The following is an 18,031-nucleotide window of genomic DNA, read 5'->3' on the forward strand; positions in this document are numbered from 1 at the left end:
AAAAATTAAAAACTGGTTTTATCCTAGACAAAATAAATCAAATAAGAATGAAAAATATTATCAGACATGCTGTGAACATTTCCTTGCTCTGTTAAACATCATTTGGAAAATATTTTAAAAAGAAAAAAAAATATTCCAAAGGGGGGCTAATAGTTCTTGTTTTATTTTTAAACAACTTAATTTCTGCCTGTTACTGTTCTTTGTTCTAAACAGAAGTCAGCTGTTCTTATGCTCTCAATTTCTTTTTTTTTTTTTTATGACTGCCAATCATGTCACAGGATGTAATCAGCTGAGTGTAACGAGGAGGCTGAGGCTTTGTTAGAATCATGAATAGCACTAATACAGGTGCTTCTATTGAAATCAAATGCCTATGCCAGTCAGTGTGACTGCAGTAGAAAAAGTGCAAGTTCATGTCGTGTCATTCTTCAAATTAGGAACACCATGTAAAAAGTACTCTGTTAACAATAATAATAATATTGTTCTTTCTCTTTTTCCTCTATAATCTTTTTGGATGTACAAATCATCTTTGAATCAACTAGATCTTAACTTTTTTCACAGGTGCAATTTCAGGATTTCCAATGGGCCAGTATGTGGGTTCAGTCACTGGTTATCAGTTGCTTCCATCATTCCAAAGTGCAAAATCTTTGTACTTGATTCACTTAAAGGTACAGCAAAGCAATGTAAATTTCTATCCCATTGGTGCTATGTATTATAGGCTATACTATGCTCAAGATTTTGTCAGAATTAGTTTTTTTAATCATTGCTGTAAATTAAATGTACAGTATGTATACTTTTTTGAGTAATTATATTATATTTATGTGGGATTCTTAATTGTTCTTTTATTAGTACCTGTTGTTTTATAGTGATTCTATTCAGTCTAACAGCAATTTCACAAAGACACAAGCTTGTTTGCAGATAGAAGCCCTGGAGGGGTAAAATAAGGTAATAAATAAATCAGCACATTGTCACGAAAAAGCTCTCCACTGAAATGAGCAGGAACATGTTACAATGTTGCTGGTATTTTGAATGCAACTTCATATGTAGAGAAAACCAATTAACAAATAAAGACATTGTTTTTCTCAAAGCACTTGCTGCAGAACAAAAAATAAATAAATTCACCCAGCAGAAATAAATTTGTTTAAAAAATACATTAAACACAAACTGCAGAGACAAATACAAGTAAGCCATTCATATGTTTATTGTTGTTATTTTATTTGTTATTTTTGTTTGATTATTTTACAGAATGCAGATGCCTTGCAACAGACGATAAGGTTTTTCATGGCAAGAATGGCAAAAACAAAAAAGTGATCATTTTAAAATGTGTCATGTTTTTTAAAAACAAATTTAATTTAAATTATAATGTTTGTATACACTTAGAATAATTTATATTATCCTAATATCGTTATATCTATTGTATTCTCAAGGATTGAAAATTATGCTACAGTAATTTTGCCCTTTAAATGTGAACAGCATCTTGTCGTAACTTCCTTCTTTCAGCTCTTAGTGTAAATATATCCCTTATATTAAAACATAGTGTAAAATCATACATATACCTTCTGCTAACATTTTGTTTAAATAGCATATACTGATAACACATAGTGTAAATTGCATCTACCATCTATTAACACTGTAGCATCTATTAACACAGAGCTGGAGATGAGGCGAGCCTAAAGTCAGCTAGAGCCAACCTTTCCCGTGGCATCAGAGAAGCTAAGAGACAGTACTCCAGAGGTATAGCCCATCGCTTTAATGACAGCAGAGACACACGGAGTCTGTAGAGAGGAATACAGTCCATCACAGACTACAAACCCCAACCACAGACCTGTGACAGCACCATCTCCCTGCTGAACGAGCTAAACACATTCTTCGCTCGTTTTGAGGCACAAAACAGCACCATTGCACAAAAGATGCCACCTCCCCCTGGTGACCAGGTGATGACTCTGTCTCCGGACAGTGTGAGGAGGTCTCTCAGTAGGATCAACGCACGCAAAGCTCCGGGCCCTGACAACATCCCAGGTCGTGTACTGAGAGACTGTGCATCAGAACTCACTAATGTCTTCACAGACATTTTCAACATCTCTCTAACCCAGGCTGTCGTCCCCACCTGTTTTAAAGACACTATACCATCATTCCGGTCCCAAAAAAGTCATCTCCCTCCTGCTTTAATGACTACTGTCCAATCGCACTGACCCCTATCATCATGAAGTGCTTCGAACGGCTTGTAATGCAGCACATTAAGTCTGTCCTTCCCCCCTCCCTGGACCCGTTTCAATTTGCTTATCGGCCCAACCGCTCGGCTGATGATGCCATCTCCACTGCACTTCACACAGCACTCACACATCTGGACAAAAAAGACTCCTTCGTCCGAATGCTGTTCATAGACTTTAGTTCAGCATTCAACACTATCATCCCCCAATAGCTCTCTCAAAAACTGCTCTAGCTGGGGCTGAACACCTCTCTGTGTAACTGGCTGCTGGATTTTCCTCACTGGAAGACCACAAGCAGTACGGGTTGGCAGTAACACATCCAGCACCATCACTTTAAACACTGGGGCCCCTCAGGGATGTGTGCTGAGCCCTATCCTCTTCACCCTGCTCACTCATGACTGTGCACCATCACACAACTCCAATCTGTTCATCAAGTTTGCGGATGACACAACTGCGGTGGGTCTCATCAACAAAAGCGATGAGGAAAACTACAGAAGCGAGGTGAGCCGTCTGGCCGAGTGGTGCAGAGACAACAATCTCTTTTTGAATGTGGAGAAGACGAAGGAGAGTGTTGTTGACTTCAGGAAAGAGCACACTCTCCATGCTCCCCTGACCATCAACGGTGCGACTGTGGAGCGTGTGAGCAGCACCAAGGTCCTGGGTGTACACATCACTGAGGATCTCTCCTGGACTAAAAACTCCACTGCACTGGCCAAAAAATCACAGCAGCGTCTCTACTTCCTCCGCAAACTCAAAAGAGCAAGAGCACCAGCCCCAATCATGTACACCTTCTACAGAGGCACTATTGAGAGCATCCTGACCAGCTGCATCACTGTGTGGTTTGGAGCCTGCAATGGATCCTGCAGGAAAACACTTCAACGCATAGTGAGAACAGCTGAGAAGATCATTGGTGTCTCTCTCCCCTCCCTCCAGGACATTTACAGCACACATCTTACCCGTAAAGCCCTCTGCATAACAGCAGATGCCACCCACCCAATGCACAGCTTCTTCAGTCTGCTGCCATCAGGGAGGAGACTGCGCAGTCTCCAGGCCAGGACCAACAGACTGAAAGACAGCTTCATCCATCAGGCTGTCAGGAAGCTGAACTCTCTCCCAGCTCTGCTCCCCGCTCCCTCCCCACGCACCTCCTCCCCTCACACCTCTGGACTCTGACACACACACACACACACACACACACACACACACACACACACACACACACACACACACACACACACACACACACACACACACACACACACACACACACACACACACACACACAAACACACACACACTCATCTGCACTGGTCACTTTATGCAGACACAGCATACTACCTCCCTATATGACACTGTCACTTTATCACAATTATCATGTTTACAAGTTTTTTTTGCACTATACTGTTCTTTATCTGCACAACTCTGGTTTACTTTGCACTCACTTGCTATATGCCCTTAATGTCACTGTATGTCATTGTATTGTTTACAATTTTATTACCTATGTATATTTTTAGAACACATTTTAGGTATAATGTATATACTGTAAATTTAATTTTTCTTAAAACACTACTATTTTTTATATTTTTTTTATATTATTGTTAAGCACCTTGGGTCTGAGAGTAACGCAATTTCGATTCTCTATATGTCTTGTACATGTGGCTGAATTGATGATAAATATGACTTTGACTTTGATAAAACAACATTTACTGTTTATTAATATGTAGTGTAAATACCATTTTTTAACTCTGTAAATGTCATATACCACTTATTAATATGTAGTTTATAAGTCCTAGTGCAAACAGTGTATGCTTTATTATTAGTGTAAATAGTATCATACGTCTAACACTTAATAGCATCTAGAGAGAATATTGCATCTACCGTAAGTTTTTTGCTATACGTTGTGTAAATAGCATCTGATGCTATTTGAACTTAGTGTAAATGACATCTCTTGCTATTTCCACGAAGTGTAAAAAGCATCTTTTGCAAGCCACTCCCAGCATCTCTTGCTATTTGAACTAAGTGTAAAAAGCATCTCTTGGTAGCCGCTGCCACCATCTCTTGCTATTGCACTTAGTGCAAATAGCTGCTGCCTATTTTTTCACACCTACATAACCCACCATGAAATGCAAATTCAATGACAAAGAATTACAACTGCTAAATTAAATGGCAAAAATGTATTTGGTATTATTAATAAAGTAAATGAGAAATTTCTGACTCAAGCAGCAAACAGAGCAAAAAGCCATGTATATTTTTAAATGTATGGGCTCGTACAGCATGAATCCAAAAGCATGGTTCTGATGTAACGTTTGTTTCATATATTGAAAAATAACAATCACATTGTAAACATTGTTTAAAAATATGTGCTAGTATTTTAATCTGTGATTACATTATACATTGGCACAGTATGTGCAAAAATGTAATTGCATTAAAAATATATTATTACATTATGAGGTCAGTTAATTTCATTTTTGTAGCATGCAAACTGAGCATTACTCTTTACCCTTCAAAACATTACTCTGCTACCCTTCAAATGATAGCCTTCAAAACTCTACAGAGAATGTAAATATCATTGAAGATTTAACGCAAACTTCATCATCCACAGAACCAGCACCTAAGTTCAACATTACACAAATTATGATACAAAAAAATATTAATTTTCCACCAACACAAATGAAACCTTCTTTAAAACAACATTTATACTGTATGAAGTGCTAAATAAATAATGGTGAAAGTGTTTTCAAAATGAATATAATGTCACTAAAAACTTGCTTTCTGGTAATAGGCACTAGTAGTTTAAGAAAAACAAGTGGTACAAGCTTATTGAAAATATGAAAAGTGATTACAAAATAATGCTACAAAATCTTTTACAGTTCATCATAACATATCCTTTTTGCTCAAAGGATAAAATATTTGGAGAATATTAACACTACATGTAGGACAGTATGAAGAATGTCAAGACATAATAAAAATAGAAAAAATGTAATTACCCAATATGAAAATGAGCTGCAGTGATCTTGGCATTGTGTTGGTTCCAAGTGTCTTTTCATTAAGTGGTTACTTCCTTGTCTGTATGCTTTAAGAACTGAAACTCACACACCATAAAAAGATCTGCTTTTTTTTTTTTTTTTTTTTACCGAAACTTATGCAGTATTTTCAGTTTAGTCACACTTCTGAACAACATTATAGGACCTCTATCTATGCACAACTTTTAACATGCGGGATTTTACTTTGCAGTTAAACGAAAAAACTTTTATTGATATTTTAAGTTGTTTGAAACAATTATATTATATAAGAATTGAGAAATATATATATATATTTCAATTCTATCTATCTATCTATCTATCTATCTATCTATCTATCTATCTATCTATCTATCTATCTATCTATCTATCTATCTATCTATCTATCTATCTATCTATCTATCTATCTATCTATATATATATATATATATATATATATATATATATATTTTTTATTTTTTTTTTTTTCTTTATTTATAGAACAGTTCTGTCTGTTCTTGAATCTGATTGGCTGATAGCCGTGATATATTTAAGTAATATCAGCACCCGTAAAGCCTCTTTACCCTTTGTGTATTACTCTGTTCACATACAACCAGCAAAAAGCAGACACTTCAGATCTAAAAGGGCCATGAAACCCCCTCGTTTCAGCAGGGTGTTTTCACACCTCTACTTTGGAAAAAGTCAGAAAAGTGGGCGTGTCCAGCTCTGTTTAGGGGGGAGTGTCGGAGGAACTAAAGTGGGAGGGTGTGGGAGTGTCTATTTGGGCACGCGCGAGTTTCAGTCAAAATACACACAGGAGAAAGTGATGGTGTTTAACCTACATGGACATCTGAAGTCGAATTATTTGCCAAATTATTAACTGTTGGACTTTAACTGCAGTTTGGCTCTTTCATTCAGGGAATTCATTCATGCCGCGTCTTTATGAAGAGAAGACTACAAGCGAATCCGGATTTCAGCGTTTGCAGATGAGAACAGCTCTCAGGTAAACAATGTTCCTCCTTAAACACGTATGTTATTGTTGTCGAGCGTCGCGTACACTGTAAATCCACACGTGACTCCAGCTGCGCTCTCACAGAGAGAAAATGAAAACGAAACTTAATGACAGCAAACTATAAAAGCAACACTTCACACTTGTTTTGCCAACACAACGTGGCGTCTCTGTGGTGTAAACACGGTGACACTAATGAATATTAATGAAGTTCCACAATAGAGCGCGCTGATTGGTTTGAACCAAGCCTTACTCATGCATTAATGCAACACACTGTAAGACGTAATAAGACTCACTCTGGCACAGACGTCCAGTCTGCACGCTGGAATACACGCTATTATGTCATGACCGTGACGCAGCTTCAAAAATTCGTTTCAAACAGGAAGTACGAATTTGCTTGAAATAACGCAAAAACAACCAATTTACACTTTTTAGTGAAATATAGGTGTCCTAATAGTGTTTTTAGCAGTGTGGGACACATATACGATTGTCAACAGCTCAAAAAAATGTGTTTTGGTGTTTCGTGACCCTTTAAGTTTAAAAGATGCTTGCTCAGCGGTTTAACTGTCAGCTTATGATTTGAATCCAAGGCGGAAGAAAGTAGTTCCTCATACAAAGGGGTTATTGAGACTCTCCATGTTTCATTTTGTTTTTATAAACACAATTATGCCATCAAACTGTTGTATAAACGCAATATAACACTCGTAGCAGTGAGATATGGCTGTATAAAGGATATGGCTCGTGCCAACGCATGCCTCCCACTAGTGCCGATATACAACCATATCGCACTGCTACGAGTGTGACATTGCTCATATATATACAAGTTTCAGTATAAAACAATTAATCTCGCATCACCACCCTGCTGAAAAATCCAGCTTAAACCAGCTTAGGCTGGTTGGCTGGTTTTAGCTGGTTGACCAGGCTGGTTTTAGAGGGGTTTTGTCCATTTCCAGGCAGGTTTCCAGCCATTTCCAGCCTGGTCTTAGCTGGTCAGACTGGAAAATTACCAGCCAAATCCAGCTAAAACCAGCTTGACCACACTGTAAAAAATTTCCAGGTTTTCACAACAAGTTACTGTAATTTTTCACAGTAAATTACATTAGTATCCCTTCACAGTATTTAACTGAAAAATTCACAGTAATATGTTGTATTCATAATTTTATTGTGAAATTACGGCAGGTAGCATGATTACAGCAAATTACTGTGAAAAGGGCTATATCTTTTGCACGTTAGTTATAGAAATTCAAACCTTTTTTAATTCAACGTAGAAATTAATACAAATGAACTTTTAACAGATAATAACAGAATGTTATAGCCCCCAAAACGATTTGGTTACCAACATCTTTTTGGTTGTACTGCACCTTTATTTAATTTTATACAGTTAACATAGAATAGGAAATAATATTTAATGAACATAACTGTGTGCTTAGCCAAAACACAATAAACTGGAATAAAAAGTAATAATTAATTAATGAAACCAAAGACTGTTAAACAGCCAACAATTATTTCAATGTCAGGGTAAATGTCTGCTTTAGACGGTTTCATGAGTATTGGGCACCTGTCATTGCCTGGAAGTCACTAATCTTTAATTTAGAATTAAATATATATATATATATATATAATTTTTTTTTATCTATATAAATAAACCACAGATTAGAGTTTTAAACAACTACATTCTAGCATGAAAAACAGTTAAAACTTCATTTTCGGACGCATATAGAGCCATCGAAGACGGGGCAATTGTCCCAATGTCTAGCCTGAAGACAGGCGCCTCTCGGCGGATACATGAGTAATGAGCGCCGTTACCGCCTGGAGGTCATAGATCTCCGCTACCGGCAAAACACACTTAAAATTACACACAATCTTTACTAACAATCCACATATTTGAGTTTTGAAGAACTACATTCTCGCATGAAAAAGTGTTAAAACTTTATTTCATTACATATTTCAAGCAATATTTATAATATTATGTGCCTTCTCATCCACCATTACAGCTTGATGCAGCTTGGTGCAAAATGAATCCTGGGAGGAAAAAATAATAATTCTCAATACACTCCAAACGAACTTTATTCTTATTGTTAAAATCAGAGATATGTAATATGTTGAATGGCGAAGAAAATAATTAACTTTATATTTCAATCAATATATTACTTTTGCACTGCTTCGGTTCAGGACTCGTGTGAAATTGAATCAGATTCAGATATTTTATCAGACGTGTTCATGAGCTCATAGTCATCAACAAGCAATTCGTGTACAAGCAGTACACGAACCAAGCAATATCATGAAATATTAATGAATTATATGTTTGCGTCTTACAATATTATACAAAATGGAATCGTTTTCAGGCGAATTCGATTCTTTACTGTTCACTTAAAGGAGCCGAATTCGACTCTTTACAGTTCACTTAAAGGAGCCGATTCATTTAACAGAACTGACTCGACTCGACCGCAAACAAGCGCCATCACCACAGACAACGCCTGCCTCGTCTCTTCACCCAACGGATTCATCCTCGGTAAGTGTTAAAATATGACTTTTGTCCGTTAAATGATTGTTGTATGTGTATTTCTGTATAGTGCATGTCATTTAACAGGAATTTACCGAGTACTTCAGTTGTACTCGCACGTACAGGGTTTAAGCGCGCCTTTTTTTAAAACAAGAAATTAACGACGCCAGATGGTGCTTGTAGTGTTTTCTGAGGTATTAGCATAACGTTAACGTTAGTTCCTGAAAAAAGAAAGGGAATTTTCTTTAATTAACTTCTTGTTAACTGCATTTTCTGTTTCAGTACAAGACTGAAGTAAAGGTGAAATGACTAAAGTTAAGGTAAGCTCTGACCTTCACTTAAGTTAACTTTACGGTTAAGTTACGGTTAGTCACCCTCATGTAACTACGTTAATTTTGTTCACTGTAACGTTAACGTTAAGTTAGTTAAATAAACTAAACTCATTATGAAACAAGTCTTAACTGTTTTATTAAATGAGGCTTATAATACAATTCAGTTGTATTCTTTTAAACTAACACAGTACATATTGTATATTTCTCACTGGTGTTAATGCAGTGCTAACATTTACTAATGAGAACTAATTGTATATTGTCACTAACTGTAGATTTTATTTTTTGGTGTTCAGGTGTACCTGATAATAGCTGAAGTGTGAGGTGAGTGTAAATTCTGAGCACACAAATATAACCTAAATTCATTATCACAATCTAAACCTACTAAACCTATATATATATATATATATATATATATATATATATATATATATATATATATATATATATATATATATATATATGAGTATGTGTGTGCGTGTGTTAGGTTGAGTCTTATTCTACTCTTATTATATTCATATTTTTTTGCAGCCACAGCCATTGATGTTGAAACACTGATGCTACCAATCACCCCTCTCTTGATTATTAAAGGTAATGTTGATGCCTTCCTCATTTTTATTAGATTTTTAAATGTCAAGTTTTTCACAGATTTGTTGTGAGCAGTTTCTTGTACAAACTCTTTTTCTTCTTCCAGAAGTTCCACCAGTACCTCCAGTAGTAGTAAATATTAGACAAAGATTTTTTTAAACTATAGTTTTTATTTTTATTAGCAATTTTACTGGGCATGTGTGTTTGTTTGCTTGGTTTTTAATAGGCAGAGCATGGAATGTCAACTTTGTTTCTACAAAAAAATTTAATTATTCACAAACACCTCTAATTTAGTCCTTCTTTCCCCCTTTTAGTCTTATTCCTTGGAGGGTCGAGTGGATCTGGTCTGAAACTGAAGTATGCTGAAGATGCCTTTTGCACTCTGGAATTTAAGGTAATGTCAACAATAAATATTGTAACTGAGGGCTTGTTTTGTGGGGGTTAAACAAGGAATGTATAGGAGCACAAGTCATGACTCCCCTTCTCCCCTTGTTATAAAGGGCCGTGTTGCAAACACAATTTGTTTGTCTGTGCTGGAGACCAGAGGGGAAGCTGTCTTTAAAAGGATGGGGCTCTTATACCATATGTGAAGTTACCTATTCAGGTGAGTGGATTACATGCAAGTCATTGCAAAAGGCATAAATAGTGGGAAATTTTTACTGGGCAGCACAAATTAAGTGAAACTCAAAAAACGTTGAAGAATATTTGCAAAAAACTTGATTGAAATGAATACAACACAAGTGCTGTATCACTTCAATCAAGTTTTTTTTGCAAAATTTTCCTAATATTTAAATCATGAAAAATTAGCTTGATGCAAGAAACATCCTGCTAGTATTCAAGAGCAAGTGCTGTGATGCATGTGTTAACTTTGCAATAAGTGTGAACCCAGCATTAGATTATAGTCTGTAAACAGAAGGTGTAAATCAAATCAACTGTTTTAAAATGCTCTGCCTAGGTCATTAAAACCACTATTTGTTGTTAGACTGTTCTTGATTGTGTGTTGGTGATGGAAATGCTTTTCAGATGTTTTTGTTTAAATAATTGCAGTTTGACTGAGCTACAGTATTGTCAGCATGTTCAAACTGAGCTAACAGTAATTTTGCTCTGTAGTGCAGCAGTAGTGTCCCAGTAGTGTTGTATGAAGCTAACTGTTTGTCTGCCCTTTTGCTTATAGGTGCTTTTTGGGCACCAGTTTGGAGATGGAAGACAGACGAAGTCAAAGAAGCAGAGAAGACACATCAACCAGCAAGTGTGTAAAATTATCAGGAAAATGATTGACCTTGAATAGACGACTGCCTAATTTAGCAAGAAGTTTTGTCTCTCTCTCTCATGTGTGTGTGTGTGTGTGTGTGTATATATATATATATATATATATATATATATATATATATATATATATATATATATATATATATATATGTATATATATATAATGAGAGAGAGAGAGCGCACTCTGAAGCACTGCTTTTTATATGTATGCTACATATGATGTCAGATTTTTTTGTTCTTATGTTCTTATAGTATTTTTTGAGGCTTCACCTTCACCTTTTGAAAGTTTTCTGAAATGTTTACACAGATGTCATTAAGCTGTTAAATAAATCTGTAAAATGTATGTGTGTTTGTTTTTATTTTGATTTTAGAGTCTTTTCAGATCACCCAAAAATGAAGATTCTGTCGTCATTTACGCATCCTCAGGTTGTTTGGACACAAAGAGGAATATTTGATATTTTTATTCCTGTGTTTAACAAAAAAAAAATCATTTTTAACAGAGCTGGAACAACCTGAGGGTGAGTAAATCAAGATAGAATTTTCATTTTTGTGTGACCTAAAATTGCTTTGAAATTTTACAGCACCAAACTGTTAAATTATAGTAATCCGGGATATAACTGTAACTTTGCAGTTAAATCAGGTATTTAAACTGCAACCTACTGTTAAATCACAGTAATCGTTTTGCAAATTCACAGTAAAATATAGTTAATTCTACAAGATAATACTGTGAAATTACAGTAACAGACTTTATTATCTACTGTAAAGTTACAATATATGGTTGTAATTTCACAATAATTTAATGTGACAAAACCACAGTAAATTACTGTGAACTACCTCACAATAATTTACTGTGAATTTACATACAGTAATTTACTGTGAAAGTAATGCAATTATTAGCCAGTAATTTACTGTGAATTTAAGGTCAAATTTTTTACAGTGCAGCCTGCCCAGCAAACAATGAGTTGGCGGACCGTCACAAATTCAGCAGCTTGATACGGGCGGACCGCCGTCGGCTCACCAGCGGGAAGCCGCCCATTCTAAAAGTTATATCGGCCCACCGGCGTTTTTTGGGTGGCACGCCGCCAGCGGATTACCGTGGGTGGACCGCCGTCGGGACACCAGTGGCTAACCGATGGCCCACCCGGTGATGTTTTTAATGTTGCAGGCTGTTCTGTACCTGATATAAGTACTTTTGTTTAACACTTTTTACATTTAAAACGAATGAGGCACTAAATAAAAATATAGTTATTAATAAAAGCAAAGTTTAGTATATAAAACTACAAGAGATTTTAAATATAATTATTAAAACAAAACAAATATAAAATATATTTATTAAAACAAAACAAAATTAAGTTTAAAAATCAAGATTTAATATTAAATTTCATTATTTAATATGTTTATAAATTGTTTAAATGTTTATGTAAATGCTGCGTGACTTTAAAGTGTCCATTACCGAGCCCATTCAAGCACTGGAGCAGAGAGCGTTGTCATGGAAACGGAGCAACGACACGACACCTGACCGTCAACAGCACTTTTCTCATGCGGCAGTTTTCACTAATTTCAGGTAAGTTTAGTCGCTAAAATCACGCAAATGTTACATACAACTGTTTCTGACACTTTTCTTACTGGTAATTGACATATTTCTGTTGAACATGTTTTTTTATAGAGACTGTTGTGTCTTTGGAAAAAGTCCGTTAGAGTCTCAGCAGAGGTAACGTTAGCATTAGGCTACGTTAGCTATTGTTTATAAAAGTGTTGGTTTTTAATTACATTTTATGTGTAGATGAGAGGTTTCACAATGTTTTATTGGAGGTAGTTTACTTTATTTAGCCTAAAATAAGCACTATACTGTCGACAAGAGCGAATTAAAATGTTAAAGTTAGTACATATGTGTTACTTTGATATTTCACAGTAATGTAAACTAATATTCATTTTAAAAAGTGCTCTGTGGTTTCAGAAGTGACAAAATTACCCCTACAACAGAAGAGAAGAGCCAAGATGAAGGGAGCTAATCACAGAGCTGGAGGAAACACAGGTAAAACTATAATTAACTGTTAAATAGATTTATGTGCATTTTTATAAGAAATCCCTACATTATCATGCATCTGATACATGTCTTGATTGCAGTTATTTTAAAGTTTTGACATCCAAACATAAGTAAGTGGTTTTAAACAATTTTTTACATTGCTTTTCTCAAAGCTGAATTTACAGCATCAGTGCTCCAGTTCAAAATGTAATATTGTATTCATAATTTGCTGCTGATCAAGCAAGATTTCTTATTTTTATCATGTTTTGTTATTTCAGGATTCATTGTTGAATAGAAAGTTTAAACTGAAAAGTATTTGAATCAGAAATCTTAACTCTCTTCTGATCTGTTTTATGCACCCTTGTTTAATACAAGTATCCATTTTTTAAAATGTGTTAGTAATATATATATTTTTTATTACTTTTTTCTAGATTTTGGATCGTCCTCCACTCACTCTACCACTTTGTTTTTTCCTTGCCAGACTTCATTTAAGGTAAGTAATTTTATAGTGTCACTTAAAAGTATTCCCAATGATTAATTTTATTAATGTTAATATTAATATCAACTGCATCAAACTAATTAGCCTATTAGAATGATTTCTGAAGGGTCATCTGACACTGGAGTAATGGTGCTAACAAATCAGCTTTGACCTCACATTAATAAAATACATGGTCACATTTTATTTTGATGGTCTGTTTGTTGAATTTAAGCTGCATTGCATCTACATGCCAACTAATTCTCATTAGATTATAAGTAGACTGTTAGGGTTGCGGTTAGGATTGGTGTAAGTTGACATGTACTTGGTAAGTTTCTTAAAGTCAGTTAAATGTCTGTTGAAGGAGCAGAATCAACAGATTTTAAGCAGACAGTCTATTAATACTCAAATGGACCATCAAAATAAAGTGTTACCAAATATATTTTAAAATGCATTGAAATTAAAAATCATTATTTTAAACTGTAAAAATATTTCAGTGCTACTTTTAAACTGTAAATTAATGTTATCGATCAAATCAATGCAGTCTTGATGTCCAATAAAAAGACAATAAAAAATACAAACATTAATGTCCATAATGACCTACTGATGATGGACAAAAATGATGACTGATGATTCTGTTATTTCAGGATAAGAAAGAAGCCTGCTACAAGAGAGACAGCGGAAGGGAGCCTCAAAGACATTTTTATTAGGATCTGCTAATCATGAGGGGGCAGACAAAAGAACCTGCATTTTCCTTCAGCTTAATATCAGAGGTCACCACAGCGTAAGGAACTGGATATTACTTTGGCATATGTTTTACACAGCGGATGGCCTTCCAGCTGCAACCCAGCACTGTGAAACACCCATACACTCTCGTATTCACAGACACTTCTACACTATGTTCAAATTCACCTATAGCACAAGTGTTTGGACTGTGGTGGAAACCCACACCAAAACAGGGAGAACATGCAAACTCCACACAGAAATGCCAGCGGACCCAGCCGGGACTCATACCAGCAACCTTTTTGCTGTGAGGTGACAGTCTGAGCCACTGTGCTGCCCCAGTGTAGTTGTTAATAACCTCCAGATGTTTTAGTTTGATTTTGTAATATTAATGCACGTTTACATTTATTGTAATATGTATGTTAATATTTATTCACAATGTAATTTATTTTTATGTTATTTATAATAACGTTAAATGTCATAAGAATGTTATAATTTATTATAATATTATAATAAATAATTATAATAATGTTAAAATATAAATACAAATTTATTTATAATGTTTTTAATAGTTTATTTTTATAATGAGAAGTCTCAAAGTCTGTCTTTATTATAGAAAACTCATTGTTGAATGGCTACCACTTTACAATAAGGTTGTATGTATTAGTTAATGTATTTACTAACATAATAAACAATACATTTACTACAGTATTTATTCATCTTTGCTAATGTTGGTAAATGGTAAAAAGTTGTTAATTGTTTATTCATGTTAACTCGCAATGTATTAACTAATGTTAACAAGCATGACTGATTTTATTAATGCATTAGTAAATGCTGTACATAAATTATGCTGTACAGGTATTGTTCATATTAGTTCACATTTAAACCATTTACATTACTTGTAAAATGTAACTGTTGTATGTATGTTGTTATATTATATTTGTATGTATTTTATATGTATTTTATATTTATTTTGTTATATTTGTTAACGTATGTGATTTCGAAACATTTCATTATAATCTAAGTGTTTAATGTATGTTCGTTATGCTGTATTATAAATAAATGTTATAATGATTAAGTATTTTGTACTTGATTTCATTATTGGACATATTTATATTGAATACAATTGTAAAGGCTAATATAATATTTTAAAATGACATGTGGACCGACCGTGGGCCGCCAGCAGGCACTTATTTAAAACCAGAGGTGCGATGGCGGACCACCGTCGGAAAAGCGGCGGCAGCCGCTGGTGGGCCGCTGGAATAACGATGAGCAAATTGACGGTGGACCGCGGGCGGCGCCCGCCGGTGGACCGCCAACTTTGCCGCCGGTGGGCCGCCAGTGGCCCGCTGGTCTTATGTTAGCTGGGTGGTTTAAACTGGATATAGCTGGTTTTGGCTGGACTCCCAGCTTGGCTAGGCTGGTCAAGCTGATTTTAGCTGGTCATCTCCCAGCCTGACCAGCTAAGACCAGGCTGGAAATGGCTGGAAACCAGCCTGGAAATGGCCAAAACCCCTCTTAAACCAGCCTGGTCGACCAGCTAAAACCAGCCAACCAGCCTAGGCTGGTTTAAGCTGGATTTTTCAACAGGGCAGGCTAAGTTATACAAAGCGATCATGAGGGAGTCGCTCAGGCGCGTTGTGTGTGTGTGTGTGTGTGTGTCAGGGGTTGAGTGAGCGACGTATCTGAGTAGGGGCGTGTGCGTGCGAGACGTACATGAAGAGCGGTGGGGGTGAGTTGCGCGCGTCGTACCTGAAGAGTGGAGGGGGCAGGGGCGGACTGGCCATCGGGAGCACCGGGACATTTCCCGGTGGCCTGATGGTCAATCTGGCCTGCCGTCGTGCCGTTTGATTACCTCACCTCGACATGCCATAGGCTGCTTGCTGCTTGATGGACACCTCAAAGCACGAATCAGGTGAGCGCGATGACCATAAGGTCCAATCATTTCAGCGACGTACTGCCTGATTAGCTATTTGCATAGAACTTATGATACCAGCTACAACTTCAGTCAGGCAAAACACAGAACGTAAACAGAAAGGGGGAGCAAAGAGGGAGCGCATGAAAAGAAGAAAAGTCCTGGCCATAGAAGCAGAAAAATGCAGCAAAATCACAACTAGGTTTGCAACCAAGGGAGCAGGCTGTTCAGAATACAGCACATTTACAGTTAAAGTCAGAATTATTAGCCCCCTGTTTATTTTTTACCAAATTTCTGTTGAACGTAGAGATTTTTACAACACATTTCTAAACATAGTAGTTTTAATAACTTATTTTAAGAACTGATTTATTTTATCTTTGCCATGATGACAGTAAATAATAATAGACTAGATATTCTTCAAGACACCTCTATAGCTTAAAGAGTCATTTAAAGGCTTAACTAGGTTAATTAGGTTAACTAGGCTGGTTAGGGTAATTAAGCAAGTTATTGTATAATGATGGTTTGTTCTGTAGACTATCGGAAAAAATATAGCTTAAAGGGGCTAATAATTTTGTCCTTAAAATGGTGTTTAAAAAATTAATAACTGCATTTATTCTTGCTGAAATAAAACAAATAAGACTTTCTCCAAAAGAAAAAAATATTATCAGACATACTGTGAATATTTCCTGCTCTGTTAAACAACATTTGGGAAATATTTAAAAAAAGAAAAAAAAATTATGAATGTAAAGGAGGACTGAGAAAAATTGTTTCTACTTTATAATTAATGTTCTGAACTCACAACTTTACAAAGAGTGTAATTGTTTGTATTCAATACTTTATTGTTTTTATAATTTTCTAATTTCCATATCTGCAATGCCTATTTTGACATTTTTTGCAGTCCACTTAGAATTCAACTTGAAAATCTTTTTTTTTCTTTATGGGTATTGATTGTTTTGAAATTCAAATGACATTAACATGCCTGTGTTTTAATTTCTGTAATAAATATGGCTGTCAAGCCAGGATCTTGATGGTTTATTGTGGGTATGTTGTTTACATGAAGAAATTTGTGTTACAAGTTAAACAAAAAATCTAATAAACCATTATATATTTAGAATCTAAATAGATTTTGTCTTGCGTTTACATTAGTTTTACATTTAAATAGCCAAAATTATGATTAAACGTGATTAATAATTTTTTAAGAAGTGCAATTAATTTGTTTAAATTTTTTTAATCGATTGACAGCACTAATATATATATATATATATATATATATATATATATATATATATATATATATATATATATATATATATATATATATATATATATATTAATACAATAGCCGAAAAAGTACTAACAGCTCACTACCTATTTTTTGTACTGTCACTTGCATATAGAAAGTCATTTGTATAGAAAGAATAAATTAATCAGAAGACCTCAGTGACCTACCAGGATTATATACATGTAGCAGGTCTGATAAGTAAGATGGTGGCAAATTGTTTAAGGATTTAAAAACAAAGATTAATAGTTTAAAATCAATCCTTGACCTAACAGGCAGCCAGCCCAGAGAGGAAAGAACTGGGGATATGTACTCCAGAAAAAACAAACAAAAAGCGCTCTGGGCTAAGATTAAATGTATGGTCGGTACTCTTTGGGAAATGGATTCATCAAAACAGCAACAAGAATCAGTCCAAGGCACTCGAATAAAGTGAAAAAATTAAAAAGCCTTTATTCACATGGCTAAATCTCTAAAAACCTACGCGTTTTGGACGAAGTCTGCCTTCATCAGGGTAACAGTGATCAGGTGCGTCTAGAGTCTCTTTTCAGTACTACGGTCACATGACTTAAACATCTCAAATGGCACTCAAACAATTTAACAAGCAAAGTCCTATCATCATAAATTCGGCATAGATACACAAACACCCACTTGCATATATGGAAAAAGAGAGAGAGAGGGAAAAAAATATGGAAAATACATATATATATAC

General features: G+C 35.3%; 1 protein-coding gene and 1 long non-coding RNA gene across 5 annotated transcripts in view; one reads left to right on the top strand and one right to left on the bottom strand.

Moving 5' to 3' along the window:
• LOC560447 (scavenger receptor cysteine-rich domain-containing protein DMBT1) overlaps positions 1 to 16,015 on the bottom strand; it is a 74,107-nt gene extending 58,092 nt beyond the window's left edge. The window contains exon 1 of the mRNA XM_073945299.1: positions 15,845 to 16,015. Within this exon, the coding sequence (XP_073801400.1) occupies positions 15,845 to 15,932 (88 nt within the window). The 5' untranslated portion in view covers positions 15,933 to 16,015. The remainder of the gene's footprint in view (positions 1 to 15,844) is intronic.
• On the top strand, positions 8,649 to 10,981 carry LOC137490654 (uncharacterized). 4 transcript variants are annotated; one of them, XR_012401353.1, is made up of 6 exons: positions 8,649 to 9,038; positions 9,344 to 9,371; positions 9,579 to 9,638; positions 9,950 to 10,029; positions 10,136 to 10,239; positions 10,810 to 10,981. It is a non-coding gene; the product is annotated as an uncharacterized lncRNA (long non-coding RNA). The 4 variants fall into 4 exon arrangements; XR_011010519.2 differs by having other exon boundaries at positions 8,649 to 8,727; positions 9,001 to 9,038; positions 9,579 to 10,029; XR_012401354.1 differs by having other exon boundaries at positions 8,649 to 8,727; positions 9,001 to 9,038; positions 9,585 to 10,029.
• Positions 16,016 to 18,031: the final 2,016 nt, after the last annotated feature.

This window comes from Danio rerio, chromosome 3 (assembly GCF_049306965.1).
Source record: "Danio rerio strain Tuebingen ecotype United States chromosome 3, GRCz12tu, whole genome shotgun sequence".
Taxonomy (NCBI): Eukaryota; Metazoa; Chordata; class Actinopteri; order Cypriniformes; family Danionidae; genus Danio; species Danio rerio.